At 42.4% G+C, this 13,877-nt stretch overlaps 2 protein-coding genes across 3 annotated transcripts; one reads left to right on the top strand and one right to left on the bottom strand.

Annotated features, from left to right (window-relative positions):
• The first annotated feature begins 971 nt into the window (after positions 1 to 971).
• On the top strand, positions 972 to 4,686 carry zbtb22a (zinc finger and BTB domain containing 22a). Of its 2 annotated transcripts, XM_083680332.1 has the most exons (4): positions 974 to 1,343; positions 1,529 to 1,749; positions 1,984 to 2,845; positions 3,016 to 4,686. In XM_083680332.1, exons 2-4 carry the CDS (start codon positions 1,534 to 1,536, stop codon positions 4,119 to 4,121), a joined length of 2,184 nt encoding a protein of 727 aa, XP_083536458.1. In that variant the 5' UTR covers positions 974 to 1,343; positions 1,529 to 1,533; the 3' UTR covers positions 4,122 to 4,686. The 2 variants fall into 2 exon arrangements, with proteins under 2 accessions (XP_083536459.1, XP_083536458.1); XM_083680333.1 differs by having other exon boundaries at positions 972 to 1,343; positions 1,529 to 2,845.
• A 1,353-nt stretch (positions 4,687 to 6,039) lies between these two features.
• LOC310812541 (myelin basic protein-like) lies at positions 6,040 to 12,915 on the bottom strand. The gene is made up of 6 exons (XM_083681160.1): positions 12,675 to 12,915; positions 10,833 to 10,934; positions 9,998 to 10,024; positions 9,481 to 9,501; positions 8,358 to 8,441; positions 6,040 to 7,442 (listed from the first exon to the last, which is right to left on the bottom strand). Exons 1-6 carry the CDS (start codon positions 12,792 to 12,794, stop codon positions 7,392 to 7,394), a joined length of 405 nt encoding a protein of 134 aa, XP_083537286.1. The 5' UTR covers positions 12,795 to 12,915; the 3' UTR covers positions 6,040 to 7,391.
• Positions 12,916 to 13,877: the final 962 nt, after the last annotated feature.

The following is a 13,877-nucleotide window of genomic DNA, read 5'->3' as shown; positions in this document are numbered from 1 at the left end:
CCTCCGAAAGAATACCCTTCTTTTCCCCGATGTGTCCTCTCTCCGGGAAAAAAGGTAGCCTATCCGTTCCTTCTCTGATGGGTCATCGAATGTTTTCATCAACATTGACAATCCGAGTGACAAAAATATTTCACCTAATGACCCCGGAGGAGATGTTTCGACCAGGCTGGCATCGCGAATAATTGGCGTAACGATACCAATATATAAACGAATTTCTATGAAATCTCAAAAATATAGCCTACTGATTATCGCTTTCTTTACGCGCAGACTCGACAGAAAAAAAGATTGTGTGTCTGCAGTGGCGTCTCTGTCCGCGCCGCTTGGAGGATGCTGCGGTTACACTGCGGTAAAATGCTTGTGAGAGACAGCAATGGACGCGTGCTGTACACCGCGATGTGACGATCTAATGCAATTTCCCGTGCTTTGCTGATGTGTCCTTTCATGTACATTTATTTAAGTAAACGTTATGTTATGTTATGAATGGCCAAGCCGCCAATAATATATATATATATATATATATAGAGAGAGAGAGAGAGAGAGAGAGAGAGAGAGAGAGAGAGAGAGAGAGAGAGAGAGAGAGAGATAGACACAGACACAGACACACACACATCTGAATCACTTTGAAAACATCATGATCATCCTAGGATTAATCCTGCAATGTAGGCTACAGGCCAGGGTGGGCCTTTGTTATCTGATTATTATCAAAAGCCAAAAACATTTATAAAACCTCACTTGCCGCCTACCAGGTGCAATCCCTGCTATGTCCTTATAAACACCACAGGCTGCCTGGCACCAACAGTACCTGGTAGCCTGGCACAGGTGTGCACTATTTATTTTTGCCATGTCTGTCTTCAGCATATAACTGGCTAGCACAAGTGCTTTTGACTTCTTAAGGAAGCTAATTTCTCAAAAATGATTATTATACATAGTTCTAAAGTATGGGGCTATTTGGGGCATCAGGAGATGGACAGAAAAACAGATACATGATATGTTAAGATTTTTATATCAGCCAGTTATACGCAACAGTGTAGGCTAGGCAAGCTTGCACCCCCGCCCAACTTTTCACACCCCACCACTCGACATGTCATGGGTGATGGAACTGTCGAGTCATTTTGTACGTTTCAAAACGAGAAGGAAAGGGCGACTACGCAACGTCGCAGAAATGTCCTGTTGCTGAATACGGCTCTAATTTTGAAGAATTTCGAATGGGATCATTTGTAAATTGATGTAAAACTGGTAATAGCATATGCAGTGGCTCTCGCTGTGAAGTGAGAACCCTCATACCTAGCTAGCTAGCTTGCTAACTTCCTTCATTTAGCTCTAATCTGACCACTAGTCGTGCGGTAAGTTATATGTGCTGCTGAATGCAGCTTTTTGATGGTTACAAATATATCTAGTTAATATGTTATATATTGCATAACGCGTGCGTACTTTTTCCTGAAAGAAGTCTACCTTCCGCTAGCTAAGCTAACTGCTAGCTGGCTTGTCATGCTAAACCTGTGAACATTTTCTTTCTCTTAAATTCTAGGCTTCATGGAACAGGGCTGTATTATTGGCAGCGGCCCTAGCGCCTCTGCTGGCTCGGTGGTGCAAGTGTGCTTTCCTAGTGTACGTGCGGCAGTGTTGGATAGCCTGAACCGACAGCGGGAGGAGGGCAGGCTCTGCGACCTCTCCATCCAAGTGCAAGGGCAGGTGTTCAGGGCGCACCGCTGTGTGCTGGCTGCATCCTCACCCTACTTTCACGACCAGGTGTGTCTGTGTGTGTATCATACCTGTGTACCAAATGTGCACAAGAGAAAGATATATCATATAGCATGTTCAAGAACCTGTCTGGATGTTGTTCAGTCAGTGTTGTTGCTTGTGAGAGTGTGGAGCAGAGTCTGTTTTTTTCTCTCTCTCTCATGTGAACACCTATTCTACATTGTTTCTAGATTCAATGCCAAAGTCCAACTGAAAGACCAATCTGTCACTCTCTCTCCCAAGGTGCTTCTGAAGAACGTGACAACCGTGTCTCTACCCTCTGTCATGGACCCGGTGGCCTTCGAGAGTGTCCTGAGCTCAGCGTACACAGGCCAGCTAAGCATCGTGCTTGATGACATTGTCAACTACGTGACCGTGGCCAGCTTCCTTCAGATGTGGCACATTGTGGACAAGTGCACAGAGATCTTGAAGAGGCCCCGACCCCCAGTAGAAGGCAACCTTGGGGAGGCTGCTGCTATAGCCACACACCACGGCACCTCCTCCAGGCAACAGTCCCCGAGCAGCTCTGACTGCCTCTACATGGAGAGGGAGGGCAAAGGGAAGGAGAGAAGACCCTATGGGCAGGAGCAGAATGCCTTGCCCCCCTTGGCCACATGGAGAAGGCCTCAGCAGTTCCCCAGATGGGGCCGCCCCCGGCCCCCCTCCCAGGCACCCATGTCTACGTCTATGTCCATGCCAGCTCAGCACCTGGCTGACTCCCAGCTGGACTCTAACCCTGGTGGAGAGAGCGACTACTCCAGCTGTGAGGAGGTGTGGATGTCCAGCAACAGCAAAGCCAGCCCCTTTGGTCATGATGGGAGAGGACAGGACCATAGTCATATGATCAGGCAAGGTGGTGGTGGTGGTGGTGGTGGGTTTCCTGGCGAAGCTTCAAGACTGAGAGCCAGACTTCGTCAAAGGGGGGTGCCACCCACCACAGAGAAGCTGCATGGCAGGGATAGAGGTAGTGGGGAGAATGGAGAGGGCTTTGGAGGAGAGCTTCAGGAGAAGAGAAGGAATGAAAGAGGGATTGAAGCAGATGAAGGAATGGGAGAAGAGGTGGAGGAGGAGAAGAGGGCCAGGTCAGAGCGGACAGGACACTCCGGTAAGTTCTGTAGAGTGAAATGTGAGACAAGAACGAAGATTTTCCTGGGTAGATAATCTCTGTTTAGATTTTGTTCATACATCTCTATGTATCTCCCTGGGGTTTAGATACAATCTTTTGCCTCTCTGACTGATATGTTCTTTGTACATTTTGTGTTTCTATTTCTTCAGGAGATTTCCACACCAGTGGGCACCAAGGAGTTCAGCCAGAGAGAAAAGTGAGTTCAGAGGAGTTGTTGAAGAAAGAAGAGAGAAAGCTGGGCAGAGGCTCAGACATGACTGTTGAAGAAGAGGTGGTGATTCCTGGCCCTTCCTGCCCAGGCCCTCCACTTTCCACTCGGATGCCATGGCAGGCCAGTCCCTGGTCTCAGCAAGGAGCTAGGCCGCACAATGGAGAGGATGAAGATGAGGAAGAGGAGGAGGAAGAAGTGGACTTCAGTCGGTTTGCGGACGGGGCCTTTGGTGGGGACACCTACGATGAGATTGAAGATGGCACGGGACAGGTTTCCCAGAGGCCCCTGGTGCCTGCCTCTCCTGTTGACAGTGAGTTTAACCTGGGGGCCCCAGAATTGAACTGGCACTCCGCCAACCTGGGGCAGGGTGGTGGTGGTGGTGCCCCAGCCCCCACCTCCAGCCGCCACCTATCTCCCCCATCCCCTGCCCCGTTACCCCCTTCCTCCTCCTCACCCCCCATCCCCTCCTCGTCCTCCTCCCTCTCTCTGGCCGGGGCCCCTTATACAGGCAAGGTGCACTTCTGCCACTGCGGGAAAGCCTACACCCTGAAGAGCATGCGTGACCGCCACGTGAAGATGCAGCACCTCAACCTGCGTCCCTTCACCTGTCCCGTCTGCGCCAAGTCCTTCAAGATGAAGCACCACCTGACCAAGCATCTGAAGACCCACGGCGGCCTGCGGCCCTACGAGTGCGGCCACTGTGGGAAGAAGGTGATCTGGAGGGACAGCTTCCTGAGACACCAGGCTCGCTGTGAGAGGCTGGCTGTCAGCTACGACGGATCCACCGCCGACAGAGGCAACGCAGCGGCCGCCGATGTGGAAGACGGGTACAACTACGGATTTGATGAGGGGGAGGGGTTTCTCTCTGAGGGAGGGCAGGTGAAAGTGGAGCAGGTGGACTTTCATGGGGAGGTGGAAGGCGGGATGAGTGGGTTGTTATCGGGTGTGTCTGGGGACACAGGGAATGATTTGGGAACACACTCTGAACCGAGGACGCTGGTTAGTCATGGCTTTAAGGAGGAGGCCAGTGAGAGGTTTAGCTAACAGCTGAGTGAGAGGAACTGTCTGTATGCATGGCCAACAGCACCTTTTTTTTGGGAGTAAAAGATGGTTAGGGTCATGATGCTAAATGAAGCTGGTCATGGTAAATTATGCTGTTCATGGAGAGAGGGAAACTGATGGAGTCAGACCTGGGTCCAAAAGTATTTTAAATACTTTGGGTGTGTTTGTTGGGGTGCGTTGATTTATTGTAGGTTTTATTGATTTTATGGGTTTTATTGTACCCAGAAAGCTAAATCAAGCGCGCCTCAGGTATTTGAGGGAATATGTCTGGGTGGGATGAAAGGCTCAGCACACTTGAATTTACTCTAGGCTCATGATGCTGTAAATTATGCTGTTTATGGTCCATATGTGCACCACGATCACTCCTCTTATTTTGTCTTTTAATGGGCATCTCAGAAGAGGGAACAAACTTGTTACTTGCTAAATGTGAATCATTTTGTGAACTGTGACGTGAGCACCAGTGAGTGGGTATTCAAATGAACCTGTGTATGTACACTTATATGAGGAGGAGTGTTGTGAATGTAATTGAGTCTCAATAAAATCTTGTTTGCACAGATATTGTTTAAAACAATACATTATCATGTTCATTCTTGTGCCTTAATTTTTTGTGGCATACATTTAACAAGGTGCTGGAAACATTCCTCAGAGATTTTGGTCCATATTGACATGATAGCATCACACAGTTGCTGCAGATTTGTCGGCTGCACATCCATGATGCGAATCTCCCGTTCCACCACATCCCAAAGCTGCTCTATTGATTGAGATCTGGTGACTGGAGGCCATTGAAGTACAGTGAACTCATTGTCATGTTCAAGAAACCAGTTTGAGATGATGTGAGCTTCGTGACTTGGCGCGTTATCCTGCTGGAAGTAGCCATCAGAAGATGGGTACACTGTGGTCATAAAGGGATGGACATGGTCAGCAACAATACTCAGGTAGTCTGTGGCGTTTAAATGATGCTCAATTGGTATTAAGGGGCCCAAAGTGTGCCAAGAAAATAACCCCCACACCATTACACCACCACCAGCAGCCTGAACCATTGATATAAGGCAGGATGGATCCATGCTTTCATGTTGTTTACGCCAAATTCTGACCCTACCATCTGAATGTCGAGGCAGAAATTGAGACTCATCAGACCAGGCAACATTTTTCCAATCTTCTATTGTCCAATTTTGGTGAGCCCGTGCGAATTGTAGCCTCAGTTTCCTGTTCTTAGCTGACAGGAGTGGCACCCAGTGTGGTCTTCTGCTGCTGTAGGCCATCTGCTTCAAGGTTCAACGTGTTGTGCGTTCAGAGATGGTCTTCTGCATACCTTGGTTGTAACGAGTAGTTATTTGAGTTACTGTTGCCATGTTTTGACACTGATCTACACAAAATACCCCATAATGTCAATGTCAAAAATATTTTTGGGAAATGTTTAAAAATGTATTATAAATGAAAAGCTGAAATGCCTTGAGTCAATAAGTATTCACCCCCCTTGTAACCTCATTGAGAGCAGGATTTACTAGTTTGGCAAATTATGTTTGAAAGGGAGTTTTATGTTAGAAAACCGTTCGCTGTAACCTTTTCAAAATGTTACTCAAATTAGGGCTTTCAGGGCTTCTGATCTTAAAAAGTGACTGTGTTGATACGCTGTAATGTGAGGTAGGCTGTTATTTGTCATTCAGTCAGTATTTTACCTAAATTAAGACCTAGTCTGAGTCACTTACCACTCATCTTTTTTGAGAGCTTTGGATTTGACATTTAAAGTTTGTTGAAATCACTCTTTATAACTTAAGAGTAATCACCACATCCACCCTCAAAGTGTTTAAATGGTTTTCTCTTGTGCAGTATTAAGAAATAATCAATAATGAATCAACAATATGTTATAAGTGTAATGTTAACAGAGGACTTTGGCCATTTAAAAATCTTTATTTCAAGTTAGGCAGAACACATTACAAAACATGGCTACAGAAACACAGCACTCTGGTTTTCTATGTATCAATTTATACCTTTAGCACCAAGTGTATGTTAGATTTAGCACCCTAAAATGTGATGATTTTTAAAGGTTTTTAATCATACTTTTACACTCAACACACAATAACAATAAACATACAGGTAGATAGCCTATGTGCACATGATGGAGGTGACATAATTAATGAAGCACACAATAAAATGGAAACATAGTTTGAGAGAGAATTTGCAGAATTACATGCTTGCGTTCACCCCTTAAGTTTCTTTACAGATTCCTCTGTAAGTCTCTAAACAACTTACCATCTGACCATCTTTTGGACTCAATAAGCTCACTTTCCCTCTATCGATTTCAAAAATACATGAATGGGATTAAAACCACAAATATAGAGATTAGTCACTGAAGAATCTGTTAAGTACTTGTAAAACTATTTTGAGTGATGCATTACTAATAAGAGGCTAGACCGGTGGAGGACTTTTCAGTAGTATAACAGTGCACTTTGGAAGGGCATTTTGTTCTAAGCATTTAATAGGCTTGGATATCTTAATAGTGTACACATTCATGATTTAAATACCTAAATTAAAACATATAAAGTAACTAAACCAAACACTGAGTAGTTGCTATTATGTACAGTATTGGAGTCTGTATACTGTAGGTAGGTTTCCCATTACGTTTTCAAATACAAAAGCCCTGCAATTCATGACAACATACTTTTCACAAGACAAGTTTGACCATTGCAGGTACAACAACAACAAGAACCAAAAACACTTTCTCAGACTAGATTTCACAGAGATACTGACAGACAAAACAAAGCACTGGCGTGTGTGAATGGTGCTCCTAAAAGCCACGGGTGTGTGTGTGTGTGTGTGTGTGTGGGAGGGGGGGGGGGCATCATCAGAACAACATGGTGTTAATATAGCCCATTGATCCTGATGCTACAGTACAACAATTGTGTAGCATTTCCAAAATAATATGAATTCCCTATGAACACAAATCTAGAGGACAATTTTCCCTCAAAGCTAAAACTATGAGACTCGAGACTCGACATACAACAGTACCCAACAACAGCTCTCACTCCCAATGACTGCATATACTGGGCTGCTAACCCTAACCCTATCTCAGCAGGCTAAATATTAGGTGCCAAGATTGTGTCACTATCTAGAAACAAAAGGAGACTGGTACAGTATTAGTGTGTTAAGGTTGCAGAGGGTTGTTGTGAGTCTGTCAGATGGAGATCTCCTTTCTCTTCTTCACCTTTTCCCCTCTCTGGTGGATCAGTGGGTTTCTCATGGGGGGAGAGCTCAGAAGATGGTGCTCCAGCGTTTGGGGGGTGGGCGGGACTTGGTTTCTCCCTGTGAACAGAGCGAAGCAAGATGTCAGATGATTGACGCTTCAAACATTACATACTACAGCCATAGGAAGAAATATTAATCTATTCAGACAGTATTATAGCTGTCAATATATTTATTATATTCAATCAATATATTTATTACAATGCTTGTAATGGCTAAAAGAGTGTCTCTTTAGAGTTGAGAATGGCATTGAAGTTGTTTTTTTCCCCCCATGAGACAATAGTGTGTTTTAATTGATTATGTTTTCATTTTCTGTGAAAACTTCTGTGATTGTCAAATAATATTACATATTATGGGATTCAGAGATAGATAATGCAAACGTCCCAGGGAAAGAGGGATGAGGTAGGTAGAGTTTCACATGTTCACATAAAAATGATATAACAGTGCAATGCAACTGAGATGTAACTGAAAATGCAAACGAAAAAGAAGGTTATTTTTTCATGACTTTAGTAACTCTTTGGTGGAATGAACATTGTTGTTAGCGTACTGTATCATGATGTTTGGTATCATCATAATTAGCAACTTTTGGTGACTTATTGCAAAAATGGATGATGAATCTGGCATTATGGCAAGGTACAGTACAACACTGCTTACTCACTGATCCCTGATGATAGCATGGGTATCATCACTGTTGTATTGAGAGGTGAACACAAACAAGAAACCAAGTTTATCAGACATACTCTTTACACTATTTATACATTCATGTCCTTCATGATTGTTCTGTTCTGTGTAATTGTATATTGTATTTGTATATTGTATGTTTTTAATTGTGACTCCTGACTCCTGACTCCTGAAGCCAAGTTTCCCATCTGGGACAATAAAGTAAACTGAAACCAAGCTGAACTGAACTGAACTGAATTGTACATTGTAACTGTATACAAAAATCTACTTGTATCAAATGTGTGGAGAGCTCACCAGGTTGAAGATTCTGGACAGTGTGCTTTGGTCTCTGCGACGTCTGTGGGGCGACCTCGTACTCTCGGGACGCGGTGACGTTGCCTAGAAAAGATGCATTATAAACACTGATGGAAAGTTGGTGGACCTGAAACCGTAACGCTGAGCTCAGCTGGGAGGATGATGTAGGGAGAGAGGACACTGAGATGTTGTTGAACTACTTTGACAAAAATCAATTTGAATAAAGTTTGATAAATATAATGAACAGAAATGTTACGTTATTTTCTAGCAAAAATCCTATCATTTCATTCAGTGATCGGTTACTGTAAAGGAATGATATGAATGAGACAGGAAAAGAGGTAGCTGAAAAATGACCACATTTCTGATGCATGACAGCGACCTTTAGGTGGGAAAGATGGAGTACAAAAGCATGCATTACGTCAGAACACATGGAACACATTTTGTGAGCAGCACTGTCAACAATGCACAGACAGCTCACTCTGTGGACGAATGAGAAGAGGTGGATGAAGAAGACACAAACACAACACAGGTGGATTAGTGAGTCAGGAAGTAGAGGAAGAGGAGGAAACTGTTGGGATCCCTGAGAGAGCATCTTTACCGGTTGCGGTTCAGAAATAGTCGAGCAGTGTCAAAGTCATCCAGAAGCAGAGAGCCACTCTGGATTGAAGCAGAAGTCATATTGAGATACAGAGTAAGCTGATCCCTAGATATTTGTCAACTTTAATTTGGTGAATGATTACATTGTAAGGAATGTTTTGTGTTGACTTATGCTGGACATGAGAGAATGAAATTGTAACTCACACTTCAGAGTTAGAATACTGAAGAAAACATGTGGTGTAAAATTATGTTTTTGATCAAAAATAGAAAGTCTGAACCTCTGAACCTAATCATGCCATTTCTCTATGGGGGGTGGAAGTGTCTTCCGACACAAAACGACACAAGGGGGAGGGAGGAAGCAGAATTGGGAGAGGACCGGGTTATGTCAGAGTCGGAGAATAACAGACATTGTTTACAAAAGGACATTAGAGGCTTTCCTCATAGGGAGTCATTGTGATCTGGTTACACACAGAGAGCTGTGAGGTCAGTGGTGGTGTTTTATTTAGGACTGAGTTTAATGACCTACCAAGCCCAAGATGTCCCTCCACTGGACATGAAAGAGAAAGAGAGAGGATCATGAAGATCCACTTAGGCCTGCTGGAGCAATACCTGGATATGCATGTTAAAAAGCACTACTGCAAAACAGGCCCAAACAATAAAGAAAGTGATTTAAGTCATATATTGACTGTAAATTAGATAGCATTAGATTAGAAGTACTTTTTTTTGAAGCCATGATATAAGCTGGCTGAAAGTTGACATGATATTCTATGGTTAAGAAGCATTAGCATTGTATGTAATATATTTCAATGCCATTTTGTTGACTTAGTTGACAAGTATGTCAAATTTACCAAGAATAAAGACAACAGTATCTTGTCTCTTTGCACTGTAAAATGAGGATGGATTAGATTACTTGTCAAAGGCCTGAAGAAACAATATAGCTCTGAAATATATCTCTAAATACTGATGGTGATGGGTAAGGAAGACACCCTACACATGTTCAACCACAATATTGACAAACCAAATATGTCAGAAATGGAACTCACCCTGGACTTGGGACGCGGAGAGGACACCTGAGGAATGCAACACAAAACATCATTATCAGACTGCTAAATGCATCTATATTCTGGATGGAGGTCCTTTCCTTTGAAATGCCAATTATACATGTAATATATATAATATATATATTATTATATATAATATATATAAATACTGTGAGTTCTCTACTCAATGTTTTGAATATGGAAATCAAAGACTCATGCAGTTTTCTAATGAGGAACAGAACTGAGCAAAACATGTGGTCTGTCGTTAGCATTTCAGGCACTTTTTGAGACCCAATGTTAACTGGTGAATGGAAGTTGGTGAGTCATAACCTTGTATATTCATCCAATTTGCATTACAATGTTAACAATAACAATCTTATTTGTAAAAGAAAAAGCCTACTGATGTTACTTCAGGTAATACAGTCTCTCACAGTGCAACGCTTCAGGTAAGAGAAATACCACAGATAATGAAACTAGATCATAGATTTGCAACAACAAAAACCTTAAAAGCTTGTACAGACTAAATAATGAATTCAATATGATACTACCACATCACCAATCTAACTTTAGAATGCATTTAGCAATAAAAACAATATTTTATACCCACTGTAATAGATAAATAGCCGCTGGTTTCCCTACACTATGTGAAACAAGGAGTGGTGAGGTGGTCAATCTAAGATCAGAATCAGAATCAGAATTCTTTTATTTGGCCAAGTATATTTGCACATACAGGAAATTGACTTGGTGAGGTTGGTGCATGGGACATAAAAAACAACAATATATAAACAAAATATTAACAAAAGAATTACAAAATAGCAAAAAAAATAATAATACTCACAAAGTTCCTGAAGAAATGCACTACAACATTTTCATCTGTACGACGGCGAGAGGAGTGCTGGGCCTTCTGGGGTGAGGTGGCCAGGTGACCCCGGAATGACCCCTAGGGGGATAAATAGAGGTCAAACACATGTCTGAGGTCAGTGACCTTGGATGTTCAGGGTCAGTGAGATTCAGGCTTTTTCATGGTGTCATTCAGCTCCATTACAAAATACTGGTCTTTTTAACAAAATATTTGCCCCTTATAAATCCTTTATAAAGCCTACCTTTCTTCAAAATCATTCATAAGAGAATGTCATGTCATGTTTATACAAAAAAGGTTTCGCAAAGAAGAAGATGTAAGAGCTGTTACGCTATCTTTTATAAGGGATGAATCTGCTTATTCATGGTTTATGAAGCATCTACTGTTTTTAGGTCTTATAAAGGGTTTATGAAGACCTGTTAAGCCTTCATGGAGTTACCTTGTTTCAAGAGGGTTAGGGAATCTTACATTTTAGGATTAGAAATGTTGTTCTGCTGTCTGAACAGGCTCTATGCCCTCTAAACTGTAATATTCATTCTAGTTCATCTAATTAATTTCAATACCTTTTGTACATAATTTACTCAAGGGAATTAGACATTAAATTCAGTGCATAGAGATGAGTGCAAAGAAATGGCTTGTATAATCAAATCCTCCCGCACAAAACATTGATTACTGTAGGTAGTTTTTGAGAATGTTTAACTGTAGTATGAGGGTACTGCACTTCAATGTGTTACTTCAAAATCTCTTACAAAAAGAAAATCTTATGTAAAGTGATATCCAATAAATATATCCAATAAACTGAGATATTGAAGAATCATATCACAATTTATTGTGATTTAGATATGAGACATAAAGATTAGATTAGAGCAATCCTGCCAAGGCAATTTAAACGTCATTATAAGTCCACTCCTCAAATATTGGCAAGCAATCTAAGATTGAATGATCTCCAAATGCCAACATTTTTTGTCTAATTCTGGTCTCCACCCACCATTGTGGGTGTACTGTATGTAAATCGCAGTTGAGCCAGCCCACAACAAATTGACAGCCCACAACTAAAAGTATTCCATTGTCATATCTGACAGTGTATGTCACAACTCACAACAGCTGTGTTAATAAGATGGGATACTCTCTTAGTTTTCCTGTGATGGGAAAATGTAGCTGTTTGCCATACTGTGGATCTGAGTTACAAGGTCATACCTATCATTAATACATCATATGAGATACAACTCAATGTGCTTTATGGTGCACACATACATAACACCAAGGATAAAACAGGCTGACTCGTGATGACTCCACTCTTATCTACCTCTATTCCCTGGTTTTGTTTGAAAAAGCAGGCTTTGAGAAAGAATGTCTGAATTATTTGTAGATGTTTGACTAGCTTGACTGACTAGCTGAGCAGGAGGGGACCACATGAAACCATGTGACACAGACAGTACAGGATGTTTGCTTCACACAGAAACAACCAATTTGAAATTATGTTTGCTATCAAATATTGTTGTAAACCAACACTGATCACATAAATTCAAACATATCATGAACTGTTTCTATGCAGTGGCTGTATATTAGACACCTGGTTTTAGGTGGCCAATCCTGATTCAAACCTACCATATTATAATCGAAGATAGAGTAGTAACCCTAACCCTAACCCTAACCCTCTAAATTTCAATTAATCTCTTGTATGACCTCAGACACATCAAACAACATTAAAAATATACCTACATCATATACCTCTATGCATTTGAAGAATCCTTACATGTCGATTAGTCATACACTAAAACCAAGGTTTGGGATGAAACATCTGAAACCCTGGACACTCACCTTGCTCCTTTTCTTTTTGTCTCCACCAAAGAATTTGCCAATCTGGTCCATGAGGCCAGGGCTCTTCTTTTTCCTCCCCATCCCAAAGGCACTTTGTCCTGAGGTACTCGCCGTGGCCATGGGTGGTGTAGGTTGGTTAGCTTGGGTGGGGTCAACCACTCTGTATATCTCTATCACACACAGGGATGAAGTCCCCTTCTACACAATCCAAACTCTTTTTATGTTAACACCCTGCCTTGCTTCTGGGATACTTCTTAACCCATCTGACGTGGAGGGGCAGTCTTTGAAGGTGTTGTCTCCATGCCCCAGGGCATCATGGGAGATGAGGCGGGCCGCGGGGCGTGGGCCAGGTGCGGGAAGGCGGCACCAGACCACGGCCAGTGGCATCCATGGTGGTGCTGGCCTGACTCCAGGCATTCTTTGAACCTTCAGTGCCCGTGGAGTCAGTCACGGCCGCCCTCTACATGGCCCAACCATTGTTCCCTCCCTCCCCATCTGCCTCACCCGGCCGGAGGGACAACAAGGGTTATCTATGAGGCTGAACTTGAGGCCCTCATGCAAAACAGTCTCCGACACTAAGAGGGCATTGTCCAAATGGACCCCATATATCACTTTAATTGATTATATTCAAATAGGAGGACAGACATACATTCGCCCTGTTTACCATATGGAGGTGACTGTCGAAAAGGAAACACTTAATGCATGCCATGTTGAGACATGTGGAAAGAAATACATAACCTAGTTTTGAGTGAAATAATCAAAACAGGATCAAAGTTACAGGTCAGCGAGGGTACTGTACATGGAAAGAGTGTTCCCCCCTGCAATAAGTACAGTACAGTGTCATTTCCTTTTATCTGAACAGACACCAAATGCTACTACCGATTTACTCATTATTCATTAGAAACTTCAATGTATTTATCAGTTGTGACAATAACACTCAATATATGTACTGCTTTTCTTGTGTTATAGAAATATACCATTTCATCCTAGAAAGTTTGTATAACTTTGTGTTGTGTTGTTTTGACCACAGAGGCTGCATGAGACAAATGGCCAATCCCGTTGCAGAGCAAGTTGTGTGTAGAAAACACCCAGGCATTAGCATATAAATATTTAGGAACAGATGCCTTTTGTTTTTGGTGCTTATTTATGGTGAACAAAGAAAGCAATGTCACAAAGTTAACTTTCAGCGAGACAACTTTACAG

This window comes from Argentina silus (genome assembly GCF_951799395.1).
Source record: "Argentina silus genome assembly, chromosome: 11".
In the NCBI taxonomy this organism is placed as follows: Eukaryota; Metazoa; Chordata; class Actinopteri; order Argentiniformes; family Argentinidae; genus Argentina; species Argentina silus.
Note: the sequence above shows the minus strand (reverse complement) of the source record. Positions and strands in the feature narration are given on the sequence as shown.